This window comes from Molothrus aeneus, chromosome Z (genome assembly GCF_037042795.1).
Source record: "Molothrus aeneus isolate 106 chromosome Z, BPBGC_Maene_1.0, whole genome shotgun sequence".
Classification (NCBI taxonomy): domain Eukaryota; kingdom Metazoa; phylum Chordata; class Aves; order Passeriformes; family Icteridae; genus Molothrus; species Molothrus aeneus.
Window position 1 is genome coordinate 17,103,674 of NC_089680.1, and position 14,604 is coordinate 17,118,277.

At 40.5% G+C, this 14,604-nt stretch overlaps 1 protein-coding gene across 3 annotated transcripts in view; it reads right to left on the reverse strand.

Annotated features, from left to right (window-relative positions):
- Positions 1-2,782: 2,782 nt before the first annotated feature.
- Positions 2,783-14,604, reverse strand: part of AOPEP (aminopeptidase O (putative)) — a 177,187-nt gene continuing 165,365 nt past the window's right edge. For all 3 annotated transcript variants that reach the window (XM_066569633.1, XM_066569632.1, XM_066569631.1), the window contains 3 exons: positions 9,236-9,322; positions 6,480-6,624; positions 2,783-3,586 (listed from right to left, as the gene is read on the reverse strand). In XM_066569633.1, coding sequence (XP_066425730.1) covers positions 6,484-6,624; positions 9,236-9,322 — 228 coding nt within the window. In that variant the 3' untranslated portion in view covers positions 2,783-3,586; positions 6,480-6,483. The remainder of the gene's footprint in view (positions 3,587-6,479; positions 6,625-9,235; positions 9,323-14,604) is intronic.

Genomic DNA, 14,604 nt, shown 5'->3' on the forward strand with positions numbered 1-14,604 from the left:
AGGACCACTGAGTCCATCTCCTAGATTAAAGCATTGTTTGAAAAGACATTGCTTCCTGTAATGGTTTATTCAGAGGAAGTTTGGAAATAGATTTCTTTGTTGTTTACTTCTATTTGCTACAATTAGATTCTGCAACTTCCTTCTGTTGGGAACTCAATATAAGAACACCCACCTGAAAGAAAACCATAACGTTGGTGGTTTGCTGTTTTTTTTTTCCTGTTAGGCTTTTGATAGTAGGGTCTATTAAAAACTTATATGTGCAGGACTTACTGCTCCGGCTGGATCCCTACAAATCTATGGGGCCTGATAGGATTAATCCAAGTATCCTTCCAGAGCTGGCTGATGTAATGATAAAATGTCTCTTTTGAGTGGTCTTAGGAATCCAGAAGTCCCAGATGACTATAAGCTGACAAATCATTGTCCCAGTTTTCAGGAAGGGCAAGGAGGACCCAGGAAACGACAGGCCTGTCAGTCTCACTCCAGTGCCTGGTAAAGTTATGAAGAAGTTTATTCCAGGGGTACTGGAAAACACCTGAAAGACAACGCAGTTACCAGTCACAGCCAGCACAGCTCATGAGAGGGAAGTCCTGCTTATCAACCTGGTTTCCTTTCATGACTAGGTAACCCACCCAGCTGACCAAGGGAAGCCAGTAAAGTTTTTGATACTGTCTCTCACAGGATCCTTCTGGACCTAATGTGCAGCCCACAGCTGGATAAACACATCATGGGGTGGGTGAGCAGCTGGGTCACGGGTCAGGCACAAAGGGTTACAGTGAATGGGGTCACATCAGACTGGGGACCTGTCACTACTGGGATTCCACAGGGCCCCATGCTCAGCCCTCTGCTCTTCAACATCTTCATAAATGACCTGGACACGGAACTGGAAGGGATACTGAGCAAGTTTGCAGATGATACAAAAATGGGAGGAGCTGCTGACTCCCTCCAGGGCAGGGAGAGGCCCTGCAGAGAGACCTCCACAAATTGGGGGTCTGGGCAATCACCAGCCATATGAAGCTCAACAGGGGAAAGTGCTGGAATCTGCATCTGGGATGGGGCAACCCCGGATATATGGACAGACTGGGAATGAGGTGCTGTAAGCAGAGCCATGGGAAGGGACCTGGGGGTCCTGGCAAGTTGAACATGGGTCAGCAGTGCCCTGGCAGCCAGGAGGGCCAACCCTGTCCTGGGGGGCATCAGGCACAGCATCACAGCTGGGCAAGGGAGGGGATTGTCCTGCCAGAGCTGGGGCAGCCTCACCTCAAGTGCTGGGGGCTGGTTTGCTGTACAAGGAGCAGCTGAGGGCACTTGGTGTGTTCAGCCCAGAGGAGACTGAGGACAGACCTCACTGCAGGTACAACTTCCTCATGAGGGGAAGGGGAGGAGCAGGCACTGATCTCTCCTCCATGGTGACCAGTGACAGCACCTGAGGGAATGGCCTGAAGTTGTTTCAGGGGAGGTTTAAGTTGGATATTAGAAAAAGGTTCTTCCCCCAGAGGGTGTTTGGGCACTGGAACAGGATCCTCAGGGAGGTGGTCACAGCCTGACAGAGTTCAAGAAGCATTTGGACAATGCTCTCAGGCACACGGTGTGACCTTTGGGGCTGGTGCTGTGCAGGGCCAGGAGCTGAATTCAATAATTTTTGTGGGTCCCTTCCAACTCATTCTGTGATTCTGTAAATAATTATATGGTTCCCTTCCAATGCTTTTTGCATGATTCAGAAGGATTTTAAACTAAGGGTAATGTTTATATCATGTTAGTGACCCTACTAAACAATACATACATGAGTCTCCTATGCTCTCTGATGAGTTATGGTAACCATAACTGTTCAATGCCACCTTCAGCTTTCTTCTTAATCTGGGGCCTCACTCTATATCACAATGCTTGGATTAGCAACAAAAGGCCCCATAAGCACTGATGAAGGGCCAGGACTGCCACCTCTTTGTCATCTTTTTGGTTTTTTGGTGTTTCAATTTTATCTTCTGTTGCTTTTCTCAGTTTCTAACACGCATGATGGGTCATGATGTTGTAGTGTGGGGAAATGTTCAAGTTAATGCTGCTGAAGCCGACTGTAAGAGCTGTAGCAAACAAAACTACTGCTGTGTTCAATATTAAAAAAAAAAAGGCAAGTAGGTTGTTTTGAAAGAAGAAATATTTGGTGCTATTTTAAAAATGTGTAGTATCTTATTTGCCCTGTAGCTTTAACAGTACTGGCTATGAAGAGGCCTACAATGTTCTTAATTTCCGCATATTTTGTGCAAGAGTCTTATCCAGCTCTGCATTTTTTCCTTACACAACAAAAAAGGCAAAAAGCAAGCTGGTTTCTTTTGCTGGCCTTCGCAGAAAAACCTGTGAAATGAAGTGTAACTCTGTTATGAATGGGATCCTGTAATAACTACGTCTGTGAGAGTCACTACATTAGAAGTCATTGTGGTGTCTCAGTGCCTTCTTGGACAATTTCCTAACTCTTGCTGCATTTGAAAGAACTTGCTGAGTGTCCCTTAATTCAGGTTTTGACACTATGCCTGCAAAGGGGGAGGTTAGAAAATGTGGTGACGTGAAAAGGAACTGTACTCTTTGTACTGAAGACAATGTTGAGGCAGGCTTTTACTTTAGATTCTAAGAACTTTTAAAAAGTACCCCATTTATTTTTTCTCATTAACATCCCTTAAGTAATGAGTTCCAGGTTCTTTCCTCCTGTTGCAAAAGAAGGAATGAAGTAATTCTTCTTCCCATGTTTTTAAAATAATGTTGAACCACAGTGCAATGGAAAGACTATTTATACTTGGAAAAAAATTTTTTTTATAATTTTATTATTATCAAAGAGGATTTGATATAAAACAATAGAGTACAAGAGAAATAGGTTCACAGATTTTTGTGGTTTAAATTCTTACTCTCTGAAAGGAACAATTAAGATGTCTTCTAAAAATGTAGAGATTCATTGATCAGGAAAGGATACACTTGAGATATCATTGCAAAATAAATATCACAAGGGTATGAAAGACACTTTCAGAAAATGGGAGGTCTGACACTTCTAGTAAAATTTAACCTAAACGTGACAGAGAGAGCATGATGATCTTTGTTTTCTCTTCAGTCCCATTGCATCACCAGGATGATGGCAGGTAACTTTCCACAGTTTATTTCTGCTTCTATCTAATCTTACGAGCCCCACCCCAGCCCCTGCTGATTTCACACTGAGGTTTTATAAATATGACATAGAAGTTACAAACAAAATTTTAAGTACACAATACAGTTCCATCCATTTTCAGAATGCCCAAATTAATACAGTTGTTCAAATCAAGAATCTTTGGCATCTGCAAACCAGAATGATTGTATTACCAAAGCACAAGGATAAATCCCAAAATTCTTGTATCAAAGAATTACCTAGAGCCAGAGTAACACGTGTGTGTGTAGTTTTCCTGTGTTCTCAGTTACAGTGGACCTCTAGAAATACAGAAAGGTAAATATTTCTGTCAGCTGATTGTTTTAGCAGTCACATAATCCTTCCTTTGATGTCCTGGGTCAATGAAATCCTAGTACCATCGGGGTTTAGCAGAAGATCTATTAAAAGAGTTGTCTGTGATCTTTCCTGCAACGGAAACAGCGTTTAAAGTTATTACTCTGTCACAACGAAGGAATATCTCTGCATTCTTGATTGCCCCAGCTTTCCAAATTGAGTTATATTTTAGGTTACCAGTAGAGTCTAACTGTAGCTACAGAGTTAACAATGATCTCTTTAATTTCCTAAAGCGACCACAACAAGGTCTGGAGAAGACAGGATCCACGATGGAAGCACTAACTCTCTTGGTTATTACCAGGTTTCTCTGAAAATAATGTTGGAGGCAAGTTACCAGAGCAATACTGTGTGATGTGCTACATATCCACATACCTTCTCATCTTTAGCCAACAGTCCTCTTAAACAGTACTGAGGTAGCTTTTCCACCTTAGGCCATTTAGTGTCTAACATCAGGACATAAGGTGTACTGATTCATTTTTGAGAGAAAACAGCAACAACATTTCTCAAAGGCTCTTAGAAAAGGTACATCTTGTTTTTTGCTCTAGGGCTCGACTCCTGTTCCTGCTGAACTGAGCCAGTGTGTAAAATCAGAACTGATATCAGCTCAGTAGGCACCGGAGGACGGGTCCATCAACAGCCTGGAACAACAGCAGCAGCTGTAAGTTGTTTCCGACTGGAGCTGCCACCATTTCCTGCAAACAACACACAGTGCTAAGCTACAACTTAGCTCACAGAGGATCATGACAGTATCCATTAAAGAGAAAACAAAATCTTTATTGACAATTTCAGGTTAAAAGTCACAAACGTTATTTCCTCTGACCTTTAGGAAAGCATGGTAACCAAATTACTGTAGGCAATGCCTTACATTTGCAATCAGACTGAGAACTTAAGGAGCATTGTTTATTCTCAACTAAAACTAAGTCTTTAGTCCTTCCCAGGTTGCCTCTGCCTCTTACTCTCCATACACTGAGCCTCGGACACATGCATTCATCACAAATCTGCCCGTTCAGCAGCAAAGGATCTCAGCCAGCAAACGCTCCCTGCCCTGCAGAGAGTCTCCTCTCCCTTCTCTTCAGGTGCAGAACTTAGCCACTGTGAACAAAGAGGAAAACAATCACTGTTCACCAATCAGCTAAGCTCTGCACCTCACCAGAGAGATCTTGGTCTCAGCAGAGATAGTTTTCGGAGGAGGTTCTTCCATGATGCTCTGCTGCTTTCCTCTGTTTTTGGTGGGTTTGGGGGCTTGTTTCTCTCTCCCTCTCTCTCTATTTTTTTTTTTTTTTTGTTTGTGTATGTGTGGTTTTTGTTTGTTTTTTTGATAGATGGAGAGGATTCCACGCTGTGCACCCATCAGACTGTTAATGGTGAGTTTCATGCTAGCAGCTGTGGTCATGGCTGCGTGGTAATCCCTGGCAATGTGATTTTAATCTTAAGTCACAAATCATCATGCCAGGAACCCAAACAGCCATAACATTAAAAGAAAGCTGTGCAGTTACACAGAATATTGTACTCAGTATCTTTAGGTTTTCTGTTATAGCTAACCATGCACTTCCAATCTGTCTGTAAAGTCAAAGGGGTAATTCTAGACTATTGCTAACACCTGCATACCATGTAATTTTCCTGTGGTAGATACTTACCATCAGAAACTTGTAGAAATTTTGATTTTATTGTTTCTGGCCTTCAGACACTTGAAGACACCTACCAGATTAAGATTAAGAACTGTTGAACGTAACTCAAATTCCTATGAGTCCCTGATAATTGGGGGTACACGAAAGAGTCTCTCAAGCTCTCTTTTAAAAGGTATCTCTCCTACCCCACCACTGATATCCTGCCACTCTACAGTCTGATCCACCTTTCCCAAAAAGTTTTCTTGGCAGGCACAGTTCTTGTCTATACAGAAGAACAACATGGCTTTTCATAATCACACTTGCTTTCATAGTATCTGTCATTGGTTGTATTTCATATAAACATAGCAAAAAACCACTACAAAATCAAGCGGAACTCACAGTTCTAGTACTGCTAGAACAGAAGAAAATTAAGATTTTTGCTTGGTATCAATTAGGTGACAATGTTTTTTTGCTAAATTAGAAGCCTGAATTTTGATACCACAAATCAGCTGTAAAGTTTGTGAACAACCACAGCAATCAATCTGTCGGATGAGTTATATGTTTAACCAAAAATGCTGTACTCTAAGAAACTTTCATACAAATCTTAATGGGTTATACATTAAACATGCATGTGCAGACACTGTAAGGCTACCTCCAACTGCTCAGACAGAGAATTGGAAAGTATCTTTGCAAATTTATAGCCTATGGCAATCATCATTCCATAAATATTTTTGCAATTCTGCTTTTTCTGGTGATTCCTCTCCTTTAATTTCATAAACAAGCTAGCTTCTTCCTGTTAAGGCTACTTTTCTTACCTCATAATCAATCTTCAAAACCTCCATACCCTTAACACAAAAAAAATGAATTATCAGCTTGTTCTCACATGATATTTGCTTCCAAGTCCACAGTTTCATATTTCCACTGTGGGAGCAGGCTTTTTTCAAAGACTATGCTGCCTGTCAAGTCAACATGCAGCTCTATTAAACAGAAATGGTCCTAGCACAATTGAAATTTTTGTAAGCAGAGTTAGGAATACAGGATGGGAAACAACTGTAGGCAGAGCCTGGCCTTCTTTGGCCATTTGGACTTACAGTTGCCTCTTGTACAGTCCATTACAACAAAGCCATTCTCCACGTTCTCCAGCTATGCCTACATGTATGTAACTCACTGCTCCCGCTGCTGGGCTTAAGAAAAAGAAAAAAAAAAAACAAGCCAACAAGATATATAACAAGAGTTATTTCTCAGCCTAAGCAGCCACAAGTTGTATGGTATGCCATAGTTTACCACGTTCACTGAGCTCTGCATATTCTTTCTATATGAAGCAAAATCAGGGTGTTAGGATTAAAATGAAAAATCACCTTTTCAGAATAACATCTCTGCCACCACTTTGGCTGAGGATGCATCCATATGTTCTTGTGCTGCAGCAAAGCATTTCCGTGCAAGTTCTTGCTGTTTTGCATCTTCATTCACCATTAATTCACCATAGAGATACACACCCATAGCCTGAAAGAGGAACATAACACACAAGCGTCCTACCACCAGTAATAACTAGTTAGCTGGGTTTTTGTCACTGACCCTCTAGTATTCATTTAAACTAAAAATGAAACAAAACAGACAATCCAAAACACAGAAAATACCATTTACTCTCTAATGCCTATTCTCTCCCCCAGAAGAACTAATTTTCTCTGTGTCTCTTTAGCGTAAGGACGCTTGTCTATATGCTGTGTTGACTCTGCAAAAACAGATTATTAATGTAAGAATTTTGTGTTATGGCATGACAAGAATATCATTCCTCACTCCACTTCCCTTGCCACTGTTCAAGTTGAATACTTTACCAACTATCTGATTTTTTTCCAAATGCCCCTTAAGAAAAAAGCTTCTCCTTCCTTCAACAGGATACACATTTTCTTTCCAATTGTCATGTTTACTCACACATCCATGAACAAAAACTGAAGTACTCCACTTTAAAATTCCCATTTGGCAATTCTGTAACAGGACATTAACTGAATATGGTCACATCTGTGTTTGACTCCCTTTATATCAGAGATACAGTTTAACATGCATAAGTTCTGGTTGGGTATGAAGGCAGGCTTTTTCTAACCATTTATTCTGGACATAGCAGCTATAAAAAAAGGTAATGGGGCTCCTGTGAGGAGATCTGGGCCCCTTTGACCACTGCCAACAAAGCTCTGGCTAACTTAACAGGAAACTTATAGGAGATTGTCTTTTTTTTTTCTGATGATACATTTTTTCCAGCTAATTACAGGAATTCAGTAAATGTTAAACTGCACTTACCAAAATAGGTTTACATAAGTGACAAAATATTGGCAGCTTAGCATGCTGACTTTTACAGTTACTGTTTGGACTTGCAGGAGCAGAAAAATTTGGACAGCATTGAGAAAATATAATTTTTAATGCTATTCCCTGAAATTTCTAGCATTGGCTGGTAAGCCTTAAAAACCCCTTCAGCCAGAAGAGACATTTAAAATTTAAAAACGACAGAAGTAAAAGGAGAAAGTCCCAGACTGGCAGGAACCTGACAGACTCCTTGCCAATTCTCTAAGCATACTGTGACACCAAGAGAACGAAAACCTCAGATTTCCAGGGTTTGCAGCTGCACCAAGGTCTGGCAGCCACACAAATGGCCTTGGAGCTGGGCTCTCATTGAGAATTTTTTAAATGGTGACATTTTCTTACTATAGGAAGTATCTTCTCTACCCAGCATTAATAACTCTCCCCTAGGTCTAAATATTTATATGCAGTAAACACACTAGAGTTTTGTAGAACTTCAAAGGATTTAAACAGTCCATTTGCCTTTTCCCCCAGACTTTTAAAAATGCCACATTACATGATCAGTACAGACATGCAACTGCTCCAAGTACTAATCACACCAGAAGCTTGTTGTGCCATTAACTGTATGCACTGCGGAAGTAAATGAAATGAAGATTACATTAAAAAGTTGCAAAAAATTATTTCCCTACACTGCAGAAAATGTCTTTATTTGACATCATAGCTATTCCAAATAGAATGCAATTCTGTATGGTTTTATCAACTCAAGGGTTTCCTGAACCCCAAATGCCCAGGTTCTGCTGGTGGTTATCTCCATCCTTTCATAGAATATAAATATGCACAATCCACGTAACTCCTTATGAAATAATGTTATTTTATGTCCTTTTTTGTTTATTTGTTTTAATACAGAGCTTGCCAAGAGCTCTGGGGCCCGTTCATTGGCTTAGATATAAATAGGAGGTATACTTCCGAGCTAGAAGAACACATGACAAACTGCAATAATTCAGTTGTGCTTTGTTGCCTGAAAGCAGAAAATCCTCATTGGCTGTAAATAGCTCTGTTCATTGTCATCATAAAAGGTAAAGACATTAATATCTTGCCTAGATTTTGATGTATCTTCACCATTTTCTATTTTGTAACATATATTGAAATATTTAAAATTCATCCTAGGCAGTGAATATCTCAATTTTATAGGGCTCATAGTGAATAAAGATAAATAAAAGGGAAAATAGAAAAAGAACAAGACAGAGGTGCAATCAGAATTCTAAGTTCACAGTGGCCTAAATATAAGGCCATGGTAAGGGAATCATGTATGTCCAGCCTTTTAATGCCTTCACATTCCTCTCTTACCATGTTCCTACCCATGGAGGGGCTAGCATTCCCTGGATGTGCTATACTACTTCTGGCTGTCATCTTCAAAACTAAAGTTACCACACCACTGACTGCTTTGCACCTATCCCACACTTGCACTGACATTCACAGCCACACTTACCTTCCTCATCCTGCAAAAGGAAACTGCTGAGAAGTATCTTCCTAGCATCACTCATACCTCTGGCTTGCATAAAATGCAAGGAGAGGAGGAATTCTATCCTATTTCCCCACTTGACAGAAGATAAGTAGTCTTTAGGTTTAGGTGGTGTTGAATACCCCTACCCTAAGTGGCTTCCCTAAACTAAATGTTTAGATGCCCACAGAAGAAAAAGATGAATACACAGCCAAGTTTTTGATAAACTGCAGCAAGAAGATATACTATTTTTTTTTTAATTTCAGCATAAGGGTGTTAAAAAGTTGATTGTTTTCAAAATGCTAATTAAATGTAACTTACCTGATCCTCTCTAAGGAATCTCTCAATGTCTCCATACCCAGGCTCATATTTGTGTTTAATGACAAGTTCACACCACCGATGACGAACCTTTCAGAAGAAAAATAAAACTCAGTAAAAACAAACAAATAAACCCTTGTATTTTGTCTGAGTGTTGATAATATATCTGTACCAGTTTGGCTTTTTCATCTTTGTGGGGTTTGTGTCTTTTGGCAGGTTGCAGCCTGACAAGTCAGTCAGCTGGACAGAGGAGCCAGAACTCTGCACCCCTCAGCCTGGGCTTCAGAAACCCAGGATGCTCAAAGACAAACTCCTGATTTGGTGCTAGAAACTAACCCAGATCCAGGCACACATCTGCAGCATCTTCACTGCCACTGTTTCCAGTCTTGACTTTCTTCCTTTTAAGTTAGGCTAGAGGTTATTTCTTTCATAGTGTCAAAAGGGGGGTGGCAGGAAACAGATTACCACTACAAAGGTCTGGAGAAACCACAAAATATAACTGATAATATCCCCTATATAGGTGCATCATACACATGATAAAAAGGCTTAAATGTAATTCTGTACCAATATTAAATCCATGCCAAAAGGATAAAAGTTAGATATCAACCCATGAAACAGAGAGCTTTCACTTAAATGAACCAGTTTTGCTACTAACAGATTTTAAGCACATTCTTAAGCATTTAAAATTCATCTGCATTTAAAAAGCTGTCATGCTGTTCTACCAATACACATTGATAAAAACAGTAATTGACACACTGTAACAAAGTTTTCAAGCAAATTACAACTGAAAAAATGTTTTTACTTAAGTAGTGTGAACATGAATTACATGTGTGTTGTCTTTACATTTTTCACTTTGTTCTTAGCCACTCTTGTGGCCTAAGTGTCATCTTACTTTCCAGTAAGGCTTTCCTGATTGCAGGCAGTGGTAAGCCTAATGTTTTATATCCATTAGCAATGCAGCACTGATAGTAAAGAAAAACAGTTAAGTGGAATAACTCCCAATGCTTCTGTTTCAGCCTTTTCTCTTACCATCTTTGAAAAGATGGTAATCTTTTTAAAGACAGGGCACCTAATGAAAATCACCTTTCATAGTAAGAGTGAAATGTTAGGAGTTTTAGTAGTTTTCGAAACTGAGTCCAAATTGTGCTTATATCAAGTAGCTGAATATGAACCTTTCTCTGAATGACAGATGTAGTGATGACATTGAGAACTGAAGACAGAAAGGGAGCATGGGGAAAAAGATACTGTTGCTTTTGGAAATAAGGTTTTGAAAATAATTTCCTTTTCATCCTAGTCCCTGCCAATTTTTTAGCTCTGGAAAAAATTTCAAAGAATTACATTAGATTAGATGTCAATCCTATTAGCATAATAACAAGTGATAAATGCCCACATGTCCTGTGCACTTGATACCTCTTTTCAGCTGACCCCTTATACAAAATAGTTTGAAGACACCTTAGGAAAACAAAAAACTGTTTTGGGGCTGGGTGGATTTTGCACTCACTGCTTTGAAAGATACTAAATCTATGGCTACAGCATGATAGGGAATAACTGCTGTCTCTTACAGCTTTTTGCTGAATATAGCAAAAAAAAAATAGCAGCTGCTAGGATTCCTGCTAGTGGAACAACAGCTAAATCTACAAAAGAAATGGCTTTCCAAGATTCAACTCACTTTGCTGTAGATGCCCATATTCATAAGGCAGACCTTCAAAACCCTACCCAGCTGCTGCTTCTCTCAGGAGACACTAAATGTTTCTCCAGGAAATCTTCCCAGGCAATCCAGCTTTGTTACAGGGTGTTTCTCAGCACCAAGCAGCTCCTTGCCCAGATGAAACTACCCAAAATCAAAACTTAACTATACACCTCTCCTATCTGTAAGATGACTTAAGCAAACAATATAAACACATTTAAAAGACTGTAGGTACACTTTACTCCACAGATTTTTCCATATATAACAAACAGTTCAAACAGAATTCCTAATGTATTCTGATAGCAACGAGGAGAAACATGAGGAGGAGAAAGGTTCTGTTGTCCCCTCCTGTGATCACTGCTCTTCTACATCTCATGATCCAGCAGTTACAGCACTTACCCAGGAGGTAGGCAATCAGGTGCAGCTTCTGTGGCTGCTCATGACCTCAAACTGTGCCTTCAGTGAGAATATTTTAACAGCAGGGATGGGGCTGTCTTCATACCTCCTGGTGGAGCTGTTATTTCCCCTGCAGTTGTTAAAGTATTTATTGATGTAGAGGTGGAGTCACAAGACTTAAGGGCCTACATTTCTGAGTACTCTTTATAACAAGTAGGGACCTGGCTGAAAGAGCACAGAAGCCAGTTTGTCCCCAAAACACCTTTCTTGGTGCAACCATTGTAGCTGCATCGAGAGCAGTAGAGAAGTTCTCTCTGTGAAAGTATTCATGTAGTCTTACTTCCTGACATATTAACATCACGTATGACTGACACTGCATCATGGCCTAAGCATCCGAGTTCTGATGGCTTTGGAAAACACAGAACTAACCTATGCCTATTCCCTTAACTGTTCCTTCCTCCATATGGTTTCTGTCCTTGGCAACCAACATTTATTCAAATAGTTAAAAGGAAAAATATTTATTTGTTGAGTGAGATCTGAGACAACACACTCTTTTCTTTCTCTCTTTTGCTTTTTTCCCTTTCTTTCCCAGGGTGAGTACAAATCCCAGCACATTCCCAGACCTGAAACGCTGGCACTTTGCCAGCTGGGGCAGGAACAGCATGCCTCTTCTCCTCAGATTACACATTTGCCTCCTGTCTGCCCCAAATATTCCCGTGGCAGGGAATATTCTCTCAGGGAATTCCTCAGGCTGCCCACCGTGCAAACTGCAGGAGAGCCAATGTCTGCTGAAGGGCCTGTGAAACCAGCTCAGTCAGCCCTGCTCTCTGCCTTGTGCAAGACCCCAGGAAGCAGAGCACAGAAACCAAAGCTGGCTCCGAGTGCAAGAGGGGCAGGGGGCTCTTGCACAATGTGGACTGAAATATATCCTGCCTCCTGTGCCATATGGTGTGTAGAGAGCTGTGCTGCCCAAACTGCAGCTAGAACAGTTTCTCAGACACATGAACTATAAAGAAGGAATTTTTCTATGATACTCCATAGCCCTAAGGCTGATTCCACAAACATAAGAATTTTAGTCACATAAGGGTAGGGTCCAAAAAAAAAAAAAAACCAGTTCCCAGCGTCTCATCCAATACTTAGAGAGACAAGAGTAAAATGGGCCCCACAGCTTCACGCCTAATTAATGAATGAGTCATATGCGAACAGGCACTTTCAACAAAACAGTTTCAAAAGGAAATTTAGAAAACCAAGTTGCTTGTGGTTGGACTGGGCTAACCATACCACATCCTGTGCATGCTCTTCTTGGCTTTTCTTTTCCTCCCAGGAGCAAATACTCAATGGCAAAAATAAGAATTCATTAGTCCTCTCGCAGTTTTCTCTCTGTATGTTTCCCTGTGCTCTTCTACAGTTCAGAGATTCACAGCATATGTCCTTTTGGCTGGTTACACCATAAACAATATAAACTAAACCTGAAAAGTAATTTACAGCAATCCATCCTGTTATTGCTGGCAGAAAGCACAGAGGACTTTGTTGGATCTGAAGCAACACCTTTAACTGCTCACCCACCCACACACACACACACTCTTACTGGTTTGGCAGCTGCAAGGACCCACATGCTGATATTGGAATTGAAATTTATTTTTGCAGCCTGCAATACCAGGGTGAGAGCTGTCCTCCCAAGTCCAGGACTGATGGCTGGCCCTCCCAAGGATGGGGAAAAGTAGGTCAGAGGAGTGATGGAGGCGTGCTGACACCTCAGGCTCCTTGTGGATGGACCCTCATTGCTTGGAAATTGTTTTGTCCTCCCACTCTGCTTTTGGAGATGGTGGAGGCCTCTCCACTGCCAGCTTTTTAAGCTAAATGAAGTTTGTAACTGTGTGTTTTGCAATGCAATACTCATATTAGTAGTGTATTTCTGAGGCACAGTCCAGTAACACGAAGACAGAGAGATTCAGTGTCTCAGGTACAAAATTTAATTTTCACAAGTACCAACAACATTGAGATCTAGGTATTGGCACGTACCTACAGGAAACATCGTGAAGGGATGCTACTGCCAGACAGCAGAGTCCCAAATATGGGAGCAGCAGCTTATACAAATAATTCCAGGAGCCTCATAATATCTTTTAATTTAATTTAAAGAAAAATACACAGTATTGCACAATAGTATTTGTAACTCAAAAATACCTGCATTTAGACAACTCAATGGAAGATACAAAGAGCAAAATTTTGCTTGCTCTGTTTTCAGACAATGCAAGCTGCTGCATGAGATTATTTGAGGGGGGGGAAAATTACATAAAATATTCTAATAATCCAGCTCTAAGGCAATCCCTTTAACAACCTGGGCCAAGACCTTTTGGGAGATGGTGCTTGAAGCTGACAGACTAAAGCCATGTAAGGTACCAAATAGATGGCTTGACTTTCAAAAGAAAAGCTCCCAGTGACATACATAACTGAGAAAAAAATATTTTAAAATATATTTTGAACATGTCTTAAATTAAAGAGATACTTACTGTTTCTGACCCAGGTGATAAATTCTTTTGCGTAATCCATGTTATTCTCCCCTGGCCCACACAATCACAGAATCATAGAATCCCAGAATGGAATGTGTTGAAAAGGACTTTAAGAATGATGCAGTTTCAACCCTCCTGCCATGGCAGGGATACCTTCCACTAGATCAGGTAGCTCAAAGCCCCATGCAGCCTTGGTCTTGGATGGGGCACTTTCCACACCAGGGGAAATTTCTATGGGAAACCTGTTCGAGCATCTATCCACTTTCAGAGTAAAGAAGTTTTTCAAATATCTAATCTAAGGCTACTCTCAGTTTAATGCCTTGTCCTGTCACTATATACTCTTGCAAATAGTCCCTCTCTGTCTTTCTTACAGACTCCCTTCAGGTACAAGAAGGCCACAATTAGGTCACTCCTTCTCTTCACCAGGCTGAATAAACTCAATTCTTTGGCCTTTCCTCACATGAATCACAGAATCTCACAGAATCACAGCTAAGTTGGAAGGAACCCTTAAGGATAACTAAGTCCAATTCTCAGACTTGCATACAAGCAAAAAAAAAAAAAATTACTTCTGAGGTCTACCCATAAGATTTAGAAAACAAGTAATTTAAACCATGCCTTTCTTAAAGGGAGAAAAAAGTTAGACTTTACTAAGCTTTTGGTTTGCAGAATGGGAGTCTAGCTTCAGGGAAAATTAGTACATTTTGCTAATAGCTGGATCCAATTTAAAAGGCGCCATAAGACAACAAATCTAAATGACAAAACAAAACCAATGTACTTAA